Source organism: Anguilla anguilla, chromosome 3 (assembly GCF_013347855.1).
Source record: "Anguilla anguilla isolate fAngAng1 chromosome 3, fAngAng1.pri, whole genome shotgun sequence".
Taxonomy (NCBI): domain Eukaryota; kingdom Metazoa; phylum Chordata; class Actinopteri; order Anguilliformes; family Anguillidae; genus Anguilla; species Anguilla anguilla.
The window spans coordinates 1,030,436-1,043,111 of NC_049203.1; the positions used below are offsets into that span (position 1 = coordinate 1,030,436).

At 51.0% G+C, this 12,676-nt stretch overlaps 1 protein-coding gene across 8 annotated transcripts in view; it reads right to left on the reverse strand.

The window, feature by feature from the left end:
- Positions 1-12,676, reverse strand: part of ablim3 (actin binding LIM protein family, member 3) — a 67,294-nt gene that overhangs the window by 5,746 nt on the left and 48,872 nt on the right. For 2 of the 8 annotated variants that reach the window (XM_035411124.1, XM_035411125.1), the window contains exons 7-16: positions 10,053-10,140; positions 8,477-8,535; positions 7,752-7,823; positions 6,844-6,999; positions 6,281-6,310; positions 6,077-6,206; positions 4,284-4,382; positions 3,783-3,890; positions 3,267-3,317; positions 446-565 (exon numbers count right to left, since the gene is read on the reverse strand). In XM_035411124.1, the coding sequence (XP_035267015.1) occupies positions 446-565; positions 3,267-3,317; positions 3,783-3,890; positions 4,284-4,382; positions 6,077-6,206; positions 6,281-6,310; positions 6,844-6,999; positions 7,752-7,823; positions 8,477-8,535; positions 10,053-10,140 (913 nt within the window). Of the gene's footprint in view, positions 1-445; positions 578-3,266; positions 3,318-3,782; positions 3,891-4,283; positions 4,383-6,076; positions 6,207-6,280; positions 6,311-6,843; positions 7,000-7,751; positions 7,824-8,476; positions 8,536-10,052; positions 10,141-12,676 lie in introns of all 8 variants that reach the window. The other 6 variants (XM_035411127.1, XM_035411126.1, XM_035411131.1 and 3 more) reach the window with 4 other exon arrangements.

Consider the following 12,676-nt stretch of genomic DNA (forward strand, 5'->3'; position numbering starts at 1 on the left):
GTGTGAGGTTAGGGAGGGGCAGGGTTAGGGTTAGGGCAGGTGTGAGGTTAGGGAGGGGCAGGGTTAGGGTTAGGGCAGGTGTGATGTCAGGGAGGGGCAGGGTTAGGGTTAGGGCAGGTGTGAGGTTAGGGAGGGGCAGGGTTAGGGTTAGGGCAGGTGTGAGGTTAGGGAGGGGCAGGGTTAGGGTTAGGGCAGGTGTGAGGTTAGGGAGGGGCAGGGTTAGGGTTAGGGCAGGTGTGAGGTTAGGGAGGGGCAGGGTTAGGGTTAGGGCAGGTGTGAGGTTACGGAGGGGCAGGTGTGAGGTTAGGGAGGGGCAGGGTTAGGGCAGGTGTGAGGTTAGGGAGGGGCAGGGTTAGGGTTAGGGCAGGTGTGAGGTTAGGGAGGGGCAGGGTGAGGGTTAGGGCAGGTGTGAGGTTAGGGTTAGGGCAGGTGTAAATCTCCTCACCTTTGGGCGAGCTGGCGTAGTGGTAGTACTCAGCCTCAGAGTGCTGGTAGGGCTCAGGAGAGTAGGCTGCTGGGAACTTGGAGGACTCAACGATGTCCTCGCTGGTCTTGCTTTTGCTGGCTGAGGAGTTATCTGTCGGGAGAGAGGCCACTGATGAAGGAGTTACCCCCCAGTGCCACAGATACCCCCCCCCCACCACAGATATACCCCCCCCCTCCCCCAGGTCCCCAGCAGAACAGCACGCACAGGAACGGATGGCGACTGAAAGAGAAAAGCAGAAATTAATCTGGGAGCAGGAGAGAGCGAGAGAAAGAGCCTCTGTCCCCGAGCGTTTCCTCATCTGCTCCGCACTCGTGAAACCTTCAGATCATAAATCATATTCTACGACAAAAATCCAGGGTGCGGCACTCTGACCATTTAAAAGATTATTCTCTGCTCAGTGAGCGTTCTCATTAGTGCTCTAACAGTGCTTCAGCAGAGCGCTCTAACTAAGGTGGGAAGGCAAAGTTGTGTTATTCAGCAGTCCGGAGGTTTTTCCTCTCTTTCAGGTATCTCTTCTCCTGCAGGCCCTGCCACTCACCAAGAGCACGTTACAGCTCCACAGAGCATGAGAACAAATACGGGCACTCCGTCCTGTCATGAGGTCAAAGGGCACACCTGCACACGAATGGACCCCACAGGTTTACTTTAGTAATGTTTGTACACCTGTCTTTATTTCTGCAGTTAGGATAAGAACAGCTATGAGACACGTGTGTGTCTGCGTGTCCGTGTCCGTGTGTGTGTGTGTGTGTGTGTGTGTGTGTGTGTGTGTGTGTGTGTGTGTGTGTGTGTGTGTCCGTGTCCGTGTCCGTGTGTGTGTGCGTGTGTGTGTGCGTGTGGATATGTGCCCGTGTGTGTGTGTGTGTGTGTGCGTGTGTGTGTGTGTGTGTGGGTATGTGCCCGTGTGTGTGTGCGTATGGGCTTTTTGTGCATGCCGTCCAGAGGGTTGAATGACAAATGCACAGACAGATAGACGGACAGACAGACAGAAAAACAGATGAACAGACAGAGAGACAGACAGACAGACAGACAGACGGACGTGGGGTGCGGAGAGGTACTTACAGAGTGAACGGTTGACCAGGGAAAGTACAGCAGTGGATGAAGGGAGAGAAATTTAAGTGTAAAAGTAAGCGAAAGAAAAAAAGGGAAAGGGAAGATCATCAGTAGGCAGACAGGAGAAAGGGTACACACAGACACAGGTGAGCTACCAACATGGAGGACCCCCTCGTTTCCCCCTAAAAGCATTCTGAGTCTCTGCATATCAAACACAGAGTCAAACACAGACTCAGGAGTAGCTCATTATGGTGTCTCGGTAGAGTAGCACCCTGCTAGCAGCTCCTGTTTCTGAGCATAGCAGAACAGAGCAGAGCTTTCAGGCCGTTAGCCGTTAGCCGTTAGCCGGGCTGGGTGCTTCCTCCACGCTGGTAGCGGCTGTAAGACTGTAAGGCTCTGAGCTGTACATCACAGGCCTGTGGTCCCGCGCAGGAGAAATTAACCCAATAAAAACGCAGCGGACTTCCTTATTTATCACCCATTCCTCATCTTCAGGGTGTGGACGGGATGAGAAAGGGCCGCAGCATGTTGTGAATGTAAGGACATTATGGCTACGCTAGCGATCGATAGGGCCCCGGGGGGGTGGGGGGGGGCACCGGGGGGGTCGTGCTGAAGGATAATGCCTCTCCACGGTTTAGAGGGAGTCAGCAGTACTGGAGCACCAATGTCGGGGAGGGGGGGGGGGGGGGGTGAATTTGTCACAGCCCGTTTGAGTCCTCTGTGCAGGCCCGGCCTCTGTGCCACCAGGGAATCAGAAACCGGGATTTCCTGGGTCACAAGAAGTGCGTGGAACCGTGTGGAAGCTTGTGTGTGTGTGTGCGTGCGTGCGTGTGTGTGGGGGGGGGGGGGGGGGGGTGTGGTGCGTGTATGTGTGTGGGTTTAACTTCAGCCCTGACCCCCCCCCTTACAGGGACCACAGACCCATAATGCACAGCAACACAAGAGGACCACAGTTACACACATGCATGCACACACACACACACTCACACACACATACACACACACACACACACACAGTGACATGCAGTTCACAGATATAAGATGCACTGAAGCCTTTTCCGCTCTACTAGCTGAGTGTACTGGGAGGATGTGCATCACACAGAAAGCACTGGTACAACAGGAAGAGGAGAAAGATGTTTTAACACAATCCGCCTGATATGTCACAGGAGAAAAAGCACTGTGCATCTTTACCCACTGTCACTAACGCACACACAGACTGTCACTACATGAAAGGTGGTAAAAAGCTCTAAGATACGTAAGATCTGAAGGGGCTGTACTGTGCTGAAAACTCACACTTGGACACTTTGTCAGATTCCAGATTCTACTTCTACAGATTCTACTTGGACTAGTCAGATTCCAAAAAATAACACGTCTCGGGAGTTGCTCGTGTGACACCCCTTTTGAAAAGGCGTGACTAGGCTGGCAGCGCTCAGTGCAGATTATATAAACACACTGCTGTTCCCAGCACAGGAGGAAGAGCCTGAGAGGAAGAGGAGTGAGGCAGCTCAGGGATGTTCAGATCCTTCCATTAAACCCGACAGGAGAGGCGAGCTCAGCAACATCATCGGAGATTTTACTCCCCACAGTGCAACGGGGCGCATCGAAACAAGCTCCCTCACGCTCCCTCACAGAGAAACAAAACCCCCCAAATAACCCGATGGGCAGAGGGACACGGACGGGACGGGCGGGGGTGCAGGGTCGAAGGGGAGCGGTGTCGGCCACACTGTACCATGCCGCTTATAGATGGGGGGTCTCCTGTAGATGTTGGGGTCCCCTGTGGCTGAGAAGAGAAAGAGAGAGCAATGATGAAACAGAGGAAGGAAAGGCGGAGGAAGAGGAGGAGGAGGAAGAGCTGGATTTGTGATGAGGAGCAGACGCTTCGCACTTCCTCCCTAGTGAAAGTAATCTTGCACACAAGACGGAGGTGCACACAACACAGGCCGAAACTTCATCTGAACAGCAATATCCACAGACTCCCATATCCCACATCACAGAGCATGAGCTGCATATCTGAACAGCACAGACACCCACATATCACACCATGAGCTACATGCAAACTCTAATGCTTTCAAATACAATTTGCAATGTGTTCATGAAAACATCTTAAGGTAGTTTTATAAAAATTTCCAAACTAATATACCATGTTGCTTTATAACAAAAAAACGTTTCTGGCCAGTGACCAGAAACTGGAATAAGATGGTTAACTTATACCATCAATTATAACACCTTTTATGACGCTTGTCACCTGATATCCACTTCCTGTTTGGTCCTTCACAATAATGTTTGGTGAGCTGTCGATCATCACAATGACCACAGTCAGACAGGAAGTCCACGTAATCGCCTGATGATGTAACTGGATGATGAAATCAAAGCTGAAATGTAGACCTCTGTGATACCTCTGCTACACATTTACAGTCCATAAGACAGGAGCCAATGGGAACGCAAGGCACACGCTTGCAGGAGAATCACACCCAATCAAAGAGCAGGGAAGCAATGATGTCACAAAGACAGCGGTCGACCATGACTACCAGTTGGCACGGCAACACAACACACAAGCAGCCAAAGAAAGAGGGAAATGGCCACGGCCAATGATGCAGGGCTAACAGATGGCATGCAAATGAGGAGGGGGAAAGGGTGGTGAGGGGAGGAGCTGATTGGTCAGAGCTTCCCACAGGAGAGAGACTCCTCCCACAGTGGGGCAGAGGGGAGGGTGGGTGGGCAGTTGATGATGAAAGCGAAGGCCTACCTGGCACATGGAAATGTTTGGGGACCTGGTACGAGGTCGGAGTGCCACACCGAGCGTCCAGCTGACCATAATAAGGAGAGCTCCTCCCACTCTCTGAGCCTGCAGCCCCGCCCCCGGCCAATGACAGCAACAGAACAACAGCATGAGTGACAGCTTGCTCCGCCCCCGACCCGCCCCCCAGTCCCAACCCCCGGCCAATGACAGCAACATAACAACAGCATGAGTGACAGCTTGGTCCACCCCCCGCCCAAGGCCAGCCCCCTGCTTGGTAACGAGCCAATCAGGAACAGAACGTGTTTCAGGGCCGTAGGAAAAAGGCACGCCATGCCAGCCTGGGCATACAACAGGCACACGAAGCCGCTGGCATTTCCAGGTACAGGGCGCTCAAAGAGCCCGCCTCATATTTCACTGCATCTCCCGTTTCATCCGCTACGGCTACAGGCTCCCACACGCACACACACACACACACACACACACAGGGGTCCACACACACACATGCACACACAGGCTCCCACACACACACACACACAAGCACTCCTGCCAGTTAATATGGACCTACTTTCAAGTAAAACGTTCTCTGTGAAACCAAATATCCTCCAAATATCCCTGTAATGACTTTTTCCCCTAAAATATTAATTCTTATATTCTCTATCAATATATTAGCATACACAATTAGCTAATTGTCTGAATAACTACTCTAATTACTACAATAATTATTCTGCAATCATCACAGATATTACATATGTGGCTAACAATCACTGGTTAGCAATTACACCACTTCACAATTATTATTGAAATAAACTGTAGATACTGGAGTCAAATTTCTTTGCATTAGCCAGTTTGGCTAGCACACTGTTTGAGAGCTGAAGGTGCTCATTAATTTCTACAGCTTCACAGCTCCTCCTGGTACTCATATTCTGATGGCATCACACTTTACAGGTGTGGAAATGCAGGAACAGGTGAGACGACTCAGCCAAATCTAGCGCAGAGACGTGCTCGGCTCAGCAGAGTGAGTGGAGAGTGAGGTTCAGCGTGAAATCCTCAAATCACTCCGGACTCCGCGGTTGAGTGAGCACCTTCTTACGGGACAGTCTAAGAGGTTTTGAGTTTTGCAGGAAGTTGATGAGTTAGTTATCTGTGTTCTGTTACCGCGTCATGACCAGGGAAGAGGAGTGCTGGTGATGGGTGGAGGTACAGCAATCCCCTGCAGCAAGTTTTACACAGGGCGGCCATGTTGGAGAGGGTGGGGAGAGGCCATCTTACGTAGGGTGGTTTCTTGGAGCAAGATGGAAGGGCTGTGTTAGAGGGGGATGGATGAGCCGTGTTTGGAGGGCGGGGCCAGATTTGCTCCAGTGTGAAACATTGCTTTGAAAGCCCAGAGCCAGGGTAGCATGGCAGGTCTGTGTGAATGGGGTGATGGGGTGATGACATCATGGGTCAGTGCCGGTGGGGATAATGCAGAGGATTGGCTCCTGGGGGCATGACTGGAGACCTGGGGGGGCATGTGGTGCTTTGAGTGGGTGCCTGGTGCAGGTGAACCCTATAGCAGTACAGGAAAGCTCCACAGGAGAACAGGTGAACCCTACAGCAGTGAACGTGAACACAACAGCAGTATGGACAAAGTTTATCCTCAATAAAGACTAGCATCAATAACCAGCACAGAATTCTCCTACGTAGTTCAGCTCTCTCTAAAAGGAGACTGTCCCCCCCTGAGCATGGGTCCAGCAGATGAGGAGTCTTGGCATGGGGGGTAGGGGGCCCTCCTGACAGGGCGGGGGGGCCTCCTGACTCACCGGGGTGGTAGTAGTGCTGGGGGGAGCGGGGCAGGCTGGGGGACACGCCCTGTCGGCTGTAGGAGGGCGAGTCGATGTACCCCGGACTGGAGCACCGCCGCTGCCTCAGGTCCACGCTGTCATACAGGTCCTGCACAGAGACGGGAGAGTGAGAGAGACAGAGAGAGAGACACACACACACACACACACACTCACACCCATTACCTGGGAGTACGGAGACAGAGTTCCCAGGGACTGCAAACAGAACAGAACAGAGGGGGTCGGTTAAGGGTGTGAGCAGTTCCAGATTGATCTCTTTACTGCGACTGTGGATCTGCAGAGACAGGGGCAGGGCTACAGAGACAGGGGCAGGGCTACAGAAACAGGGGCAGGGCTACAGAGACAGGGGCAGGGCTACAGAAACAGGGGCAGGGCTACAGAGACAGGGGCAGGGCTACAGAGACAGGGGCAGGGCTACAGAAACAGGGGCGGGGCTACATGGACATGGGCAGAGCTACACAGACAGGGGCGGGAGGACAGGGGCAGAGCTACATAGACAGGGGCGGGGCTACAGAGACAGAGGAGGGGCTACATGGACATGGGCAGAGCTACACAGACAGGGGCGGGGGGCCAGGGGCGGAGCTACAGGGACAGGGGCGGGGCTACAGAGACATGGGTGGGACTACAGAAACAGGGGCAGGCCTACAGAGACAGGGGCGGGGCTACAGGGACATGGGCGGGGTCACACACAAGCAGACAGGACGCGCACAGCCCCGGGGCCTCAGTACCTCTCCGTAGCTGTAGCGCTCCAGCCGGTCGTCAGAGCTGTATCTCACGTAGGGCTCATAGGCCAGGAGCGCCGGCTGCTGCACCTCGTAAATGGACTTGATCTTGGGCAGAGCCGCCAGGTCCTTGTAATTAAGGATCTCGTTTTCCACTTTGGCCTGGAGAAGGCACACGGGACAAAAACACACAGACACACAGACAGACAGACAGACAGACAGATACACAAACATACAGAGAGACAGACACACAGACAGGCAGACAGACAGAGAGACAGACACACAGACACACACACAGACAGACAGACACACAAACAGACAGAGAGACAGACACACACAGACAGGCAGACAGACAGACAGACAGAGAGATGACATGAGTATGCACGTGAGAGGAAGCTTGCTGCTCTCCTTCCTGTGCTTTCTCAGCCCTCTCTGTAAACCTGCTGTCGATGTGCAGGACCGCGCAGCGTCAGAGTGACAGGAAGTCATTAAATCACGCGCTGCGTCAGAGTGACAGGAAGTCATTAAATCTCCGCGCTGCGGCGAGGCGGCGGCTCCACCGCGCGACACGGTCCGTAACCCGCCGGAGCGCGCGACCTTGGGCTCTGCTGAGTGGCTCAAACGCTACACGCTACACGCTACACGCCTGCTTACACGGCTGTTTCGCCGCGGCGCAGAGCACACGTGCGGAAAGGTCACCCGCACGCAGCCGGGCCTGGCGCTGTTCACACATTCTGAACATTCACTGCACACCCTGCCTCAACACGCTGAGGACCAGGGAGAGATGACCACAGAAGAAACATGCTGCACGCTAGCTTCAGTTAGCTGTTTAACTAGCCAGTTAGCCTGCCAGCTAAGCTGCTAAGCTAATTAGCTTGCTTGCCAATTTCTGAAACCCCCCCCCCAGTACTCACACAGATGACTCGGCTGGGGGAGCCGATGCTCGAGCCGGGGGGGGAGATGGACGTCTCTGACATGCGTCTGTGCTGTGCAAAACAAACACACACACACGCGCTGTTAGGGGCTGCCAGCAGGGCGGCGCTGTAGTGTATCTTAAGTACCGGAGCTTTGGAAGACAGAGGCAGTGGCACAGGGATTAACTAGAGCTGGCAATATACAAGGGCTGCGGCAAAACAAGGAGAGTTTACAGTGTATCTGAAGTTAATGGTGAGCAGAGTTTACAGTGTATCTGAAGTTTACGGTGAGCAGAGTTTACAGTGTATCTGAAGTTAATGGTGAGCAGAGATTACAGTGTATCTGAAGTTTACGGTGAGCAGAGTTTACAGTGTATCTGAAGTTTACGGTGAGCAGAGTTTACAGTGTATCTGAAGTTAATAGTGAGCAGAGTTTACAGTGTATCTGAAGTTAATGGTGAGCAGAGTTTACAGTGTATCTGAAGTTTACGGTGAGCAGAGATTACAGTGTATCTGAAGTTTACGGTGAGCAGAGATTACAGTGTATCTGAAGTTAATGGTGAGCAGAGTTTACAGTGTATCTGAAGTTTACGGTGAGCAGAGTTTACAGTGTATCTGAAGTTTATGGTGAGCAGAGTTTACAGTGTATCTGAAGTTTACGGTGAGCAGAGTTTACAGTGTATCTGAAGTTAATGGTGAGCAGTTTGTGTGCTTCAGGTGCTCACCTTCAGCTTCCGCTCGGCACGAGCTGCCTGTTTACATAACGGGTGCCACACCTCTGAACCTGAGAGAGAGAGAGAGAGAGAGAGAGAGAGGGAGGGAGAGAGAGAGAGGGAGGGAGAGAGGGAGGGAGAGAGAGAGAGAGAGAGAGAGATGGTACATATACCTTCAGACACACCTCTAAAAATTTGAAACGGTTAAGACACACTTCTCTCCAATCCCACAAACTGCACGGCTGCCCTGGCTTTATCACACAATGCTTCGCTACAAATAGAGACGTGTTTGCAAACCACACATCTAACTAAATTCATATTCATATTTTCTCATATTTTACAGTGAATTATAATGTCTTTTGACGTTGCATATATATGAATGTTTGGTTTTCTCTCAGCTTGTTTCTGCCTTCGGGGCTGAAGTGGTTTGTGTCAGTCCTGCGTAACATTTACACAAACCTGACATAATTAAGCTGCCATTCATCCAACAGAACTTCATTTCAAATAAAATTTTAAAACGAGTCATTTACAGACCATATTAACTACCTAAATGTTTGCAATTTTACGAGAGTAAAATTCTCTTCCAGGGAGTTTTTCCTGGCCACCGATGCGTCTCGCTTGCTCTGCGGAGGCTATGTAACATGATATGTAAATTGATTGATTGAATTTCCTGTCCACATTTGTACCTGAAGCCATTCCAACTGCTGTTTCTCTCTCTGTTCCTCTCTCTGTTCCTCTGAACACGTGTTCAATAATCCATCATTAATAATAGAGAAAGTGCATTTGATACACAGGGATACAGGCTAATAATTCATGAGCTGAATCTCTGTGTTGGTTGAGCCGTTAGCATCCACTAACCCCACAGTTAGTAGAGCTGGGCGTTAGCATCCACTGATCACACAGTTAGCAGAGCTGAGCCGTTAGTTTCCACTAAACCCACAGTGAGCAGAGCTGTGCAGGCTCCATAGAGGAGGGAGAACATGCCATTTAAATGAAACTGGTCTCCATATGAGCTGAGCTTATTTCCTTTGTGAGAGAGATCAGCTTGCCTGTAGGGGGCGCTGAAGACAGTGGAAGCTCAAGTGATCTTTCCCCCAATCCCACCCCACCATGCACCGCCCCTCCCTGCCCCACCCCACCCTGCTCAAACCTCTGACACGACTCCTCAATTATTTACAGCAGCTTAACCTCAATTATCTGTTCAGGTGAGGCTGTTCCATGACCACTCCTCCCTCACCGTGTGTCCAGGCACTCAGAGCTCAGGGAAAAGCCATTACAGAGCACGCTCAGATCTTCCAGGCTCAAACCCTATTTCTGAGGGTTCTGTCCCACGTGGGCCCTGGGGGTGCTGTCAGCGCACCGGGTACGAGCCCCCCAGCCCCCCCCAGCCCCGCCATAGCCCCCCCCCAGCCCCCCCCCCAGCCCCGCCATAGCCCCCCCCCAGCCCCCCCCCCCAGCCCCGCCATAGCCCCCCCCCAGCCCCCCCCCCCAGCCCTGCAGGACGACGCTGACATCAGGTGAGAGGCAGGTACCCCCGCCTCAGGGCCACCATCCATCATCACAGCCCCGCCCCCCCAGCCCTGCTCACCTGTCAGGTACATCTCCTCCCCCTCGCTGAACATCATGTGACACCTGGCACAGCGGGCACAGGTAGGGTGGTAGTGTTTCCCCCCCGCCTGAGGGAGGGAGAGGGAGAGAGGGAGGGAGGGAAAGAGAGAAAAAGAGAGACAGTGAGAGAGAGGGGGAGTGAAAATAAGGTGACATACATAAAGAGCTGGTAGTCAGTAATGCACATCCTGGGCCTAATTATAAGGCAGCATTTTTCCTGAAGGAAAAGAGAACAGCCATTACATCAGTAAAAAGCTCAATTATTTTAAAAGTTTAGAATATTCATTAATTTACTGAAGTGAGGTTCAAATTGACTTGATCCTTAAGTATCTCTTCTCCTTACAAACGGAATTTTAATGCACCACTCTAAAAAGCTGGAAGACTTAATTAACGTATGATCCTAATCAGCACAAAGACCCCTGAGAGACAGAGCAAGATGCACAGCTCATGAGGAGAGGGGCCAGACTCCTGCACTTCACCAATGAAATCCTCTGAACATTATTACATCACAATACAAACCGCTTCCACCCAACCGATTATGTTCATTTCCTGTTTTTTTTCCCACCACACCTCATTGCTCTCAAATCAGCTGTTCCTGTACGGCAGCTGAGACAGTCATAATTCTTTTTTACTTTATTTTTAATCTTTATTTTGCCAGGCAGGTCAATTAAAATCGAAACACATTTTATGACCTGGCAAGGGTCCAAAGTGCTGTTGAGGAGGCATGGGGGGGGGGGGAGGGGTAAAATAAAAGAGATTCCCCGGAGAACCTGTGACTCAAACCCCCGGTCCTCCAGTGTAGAGACCAGCGCCCCCTGCAGGGGCCCCGCAGTACTGCTCTCTCTTACCCACAGGCGGACAGGCTAAGAGATGGGAGCAGACAGCTTAAATGTCCAGGAGGACTACAGTGGAACAGAGCACTCCCACTGCACTGGAACTGGATGCCAAGGCTGAGGCAGGGCTCCAAAAAAAGCTCTGGAACAGCCTCAAATCACCAGCGACAGTTTTGCATAAACATTTATGAGCAATATTCTCGGGCTTGGAGGGGCGGGTTTCCACTGTGACATTTTTTTCCAGAGATGCAGCACATATGAACATATTCATTTTACAGTGGTTTTTTTTCACAATTGCAAACATAAATATCAGTTATATTTGTGCCAGTGAATTATTTCATTGAGTGCAGGTTATACGCACCCAAGGGAATAGCTCCAACCACAAATAAGATTGAATGAAATAAAATAAAAACTGGTAATATACACATGTACAGCCTCAGGAGCTACACACTATAAGACCTGCTCTGGAGGTCCTGTATTTAGTGAGCTTTCTTCTTTTAGACCACAAACCCCGAATACCCTGGCAGCCATTTTAATATCAGCAGGTCGTCAGTAACCTCTCTTAATATCTACAATTACTTTCACTGCACACAAAACTGTCCGAGCCAATAAAAAGACACATTAAACCTGAAATAATATTCTTTAAAAGCCCATGAAGTGAAGTATTTTAAAAAAAGAAATTCAAGGAGAGAAACTCACATGGTGTTCTATCCAAAACACACATTTCCTCATTGAAGAAAATGAGGCGTAAAACCTGCATATTCTGTATCTGTGTGTGTGTGTGTTTGTATAAGTGTGTGTGTGTGTGTGTGTGTGTGTTTGTATAAGTGTGTGCGTGCATGTGTGTTTGTGTGCGTGTGTGCGTGCATGTGTGTGTGTGTGTGCATGTGTGAGTGTGTGTGTGTGCGAGTGCGTGTTTGCGTGCCTGTGGCTCTAGCTACGGCACATTAAAAAGGCCTATTTTTAGGGCAGTGCCTGACCGGAGCAGTGTGCCTGTCAGCTGAATGTGTTTCACGCAGCCTGAATGATTTTTAACGGCATGGTTAATCAGATCTGCGCTGTGAGCGCTGCTCCGCCCACCGTCCCCAACGCTGCGGCTCTTAAAGGAGACGAGAGAGAGCAGCACTCATTAAACCCCCTCAGTACTCTCAGACTCGCTGCTCTCTGACCAGCCAAACAGAACAGTCAGAGACGGCACTCTCAGAGTGATTTATCATTTATCAAGTGGGGGAGTACGGGGCTCACGAATGTTTCAGGACTCGCCTTCATGGTGAAAAACACAAAAAACAGGATGAAGAGATTTCCTCGATCAGGCGAGGGTTTACCACCTTTAGTATGTTTCCTTCCCAGGCAATGCTCTTTCAGTGGATGGACATTTACACCTATTTGAGCCTTTACATCTCTGCACACTCATATGCAATGCAAGGACCTGTAAAGTGCTTCATATAAGCTTCACTGAGAAAAAGTACCCGACACCTTCAGAAGCACTACAAAGGCATTCATGAACTCTGGGTTAGAGCTGAATGCTGGGTTAAAGCTGAATGCTGGGTTAAAGCTGAACGCTGGGTTAAAGCTGAACGCGGGGTTAGAGCTGAATGCTGGGTTAGAGCTGAACGCTGGGTTAAAGCTGAACGCTGGGTTAGAGCTGAATGCTGGGTTAGAGCTGAACGCTGGGTTAGAGCTGAATGCTATGCCCTAGCAGCAGATCTATGAGCCGTGCTGATGTTCTGACAGCACACTGTAAACTGCAGACCCTGTTTTTATGATCTGC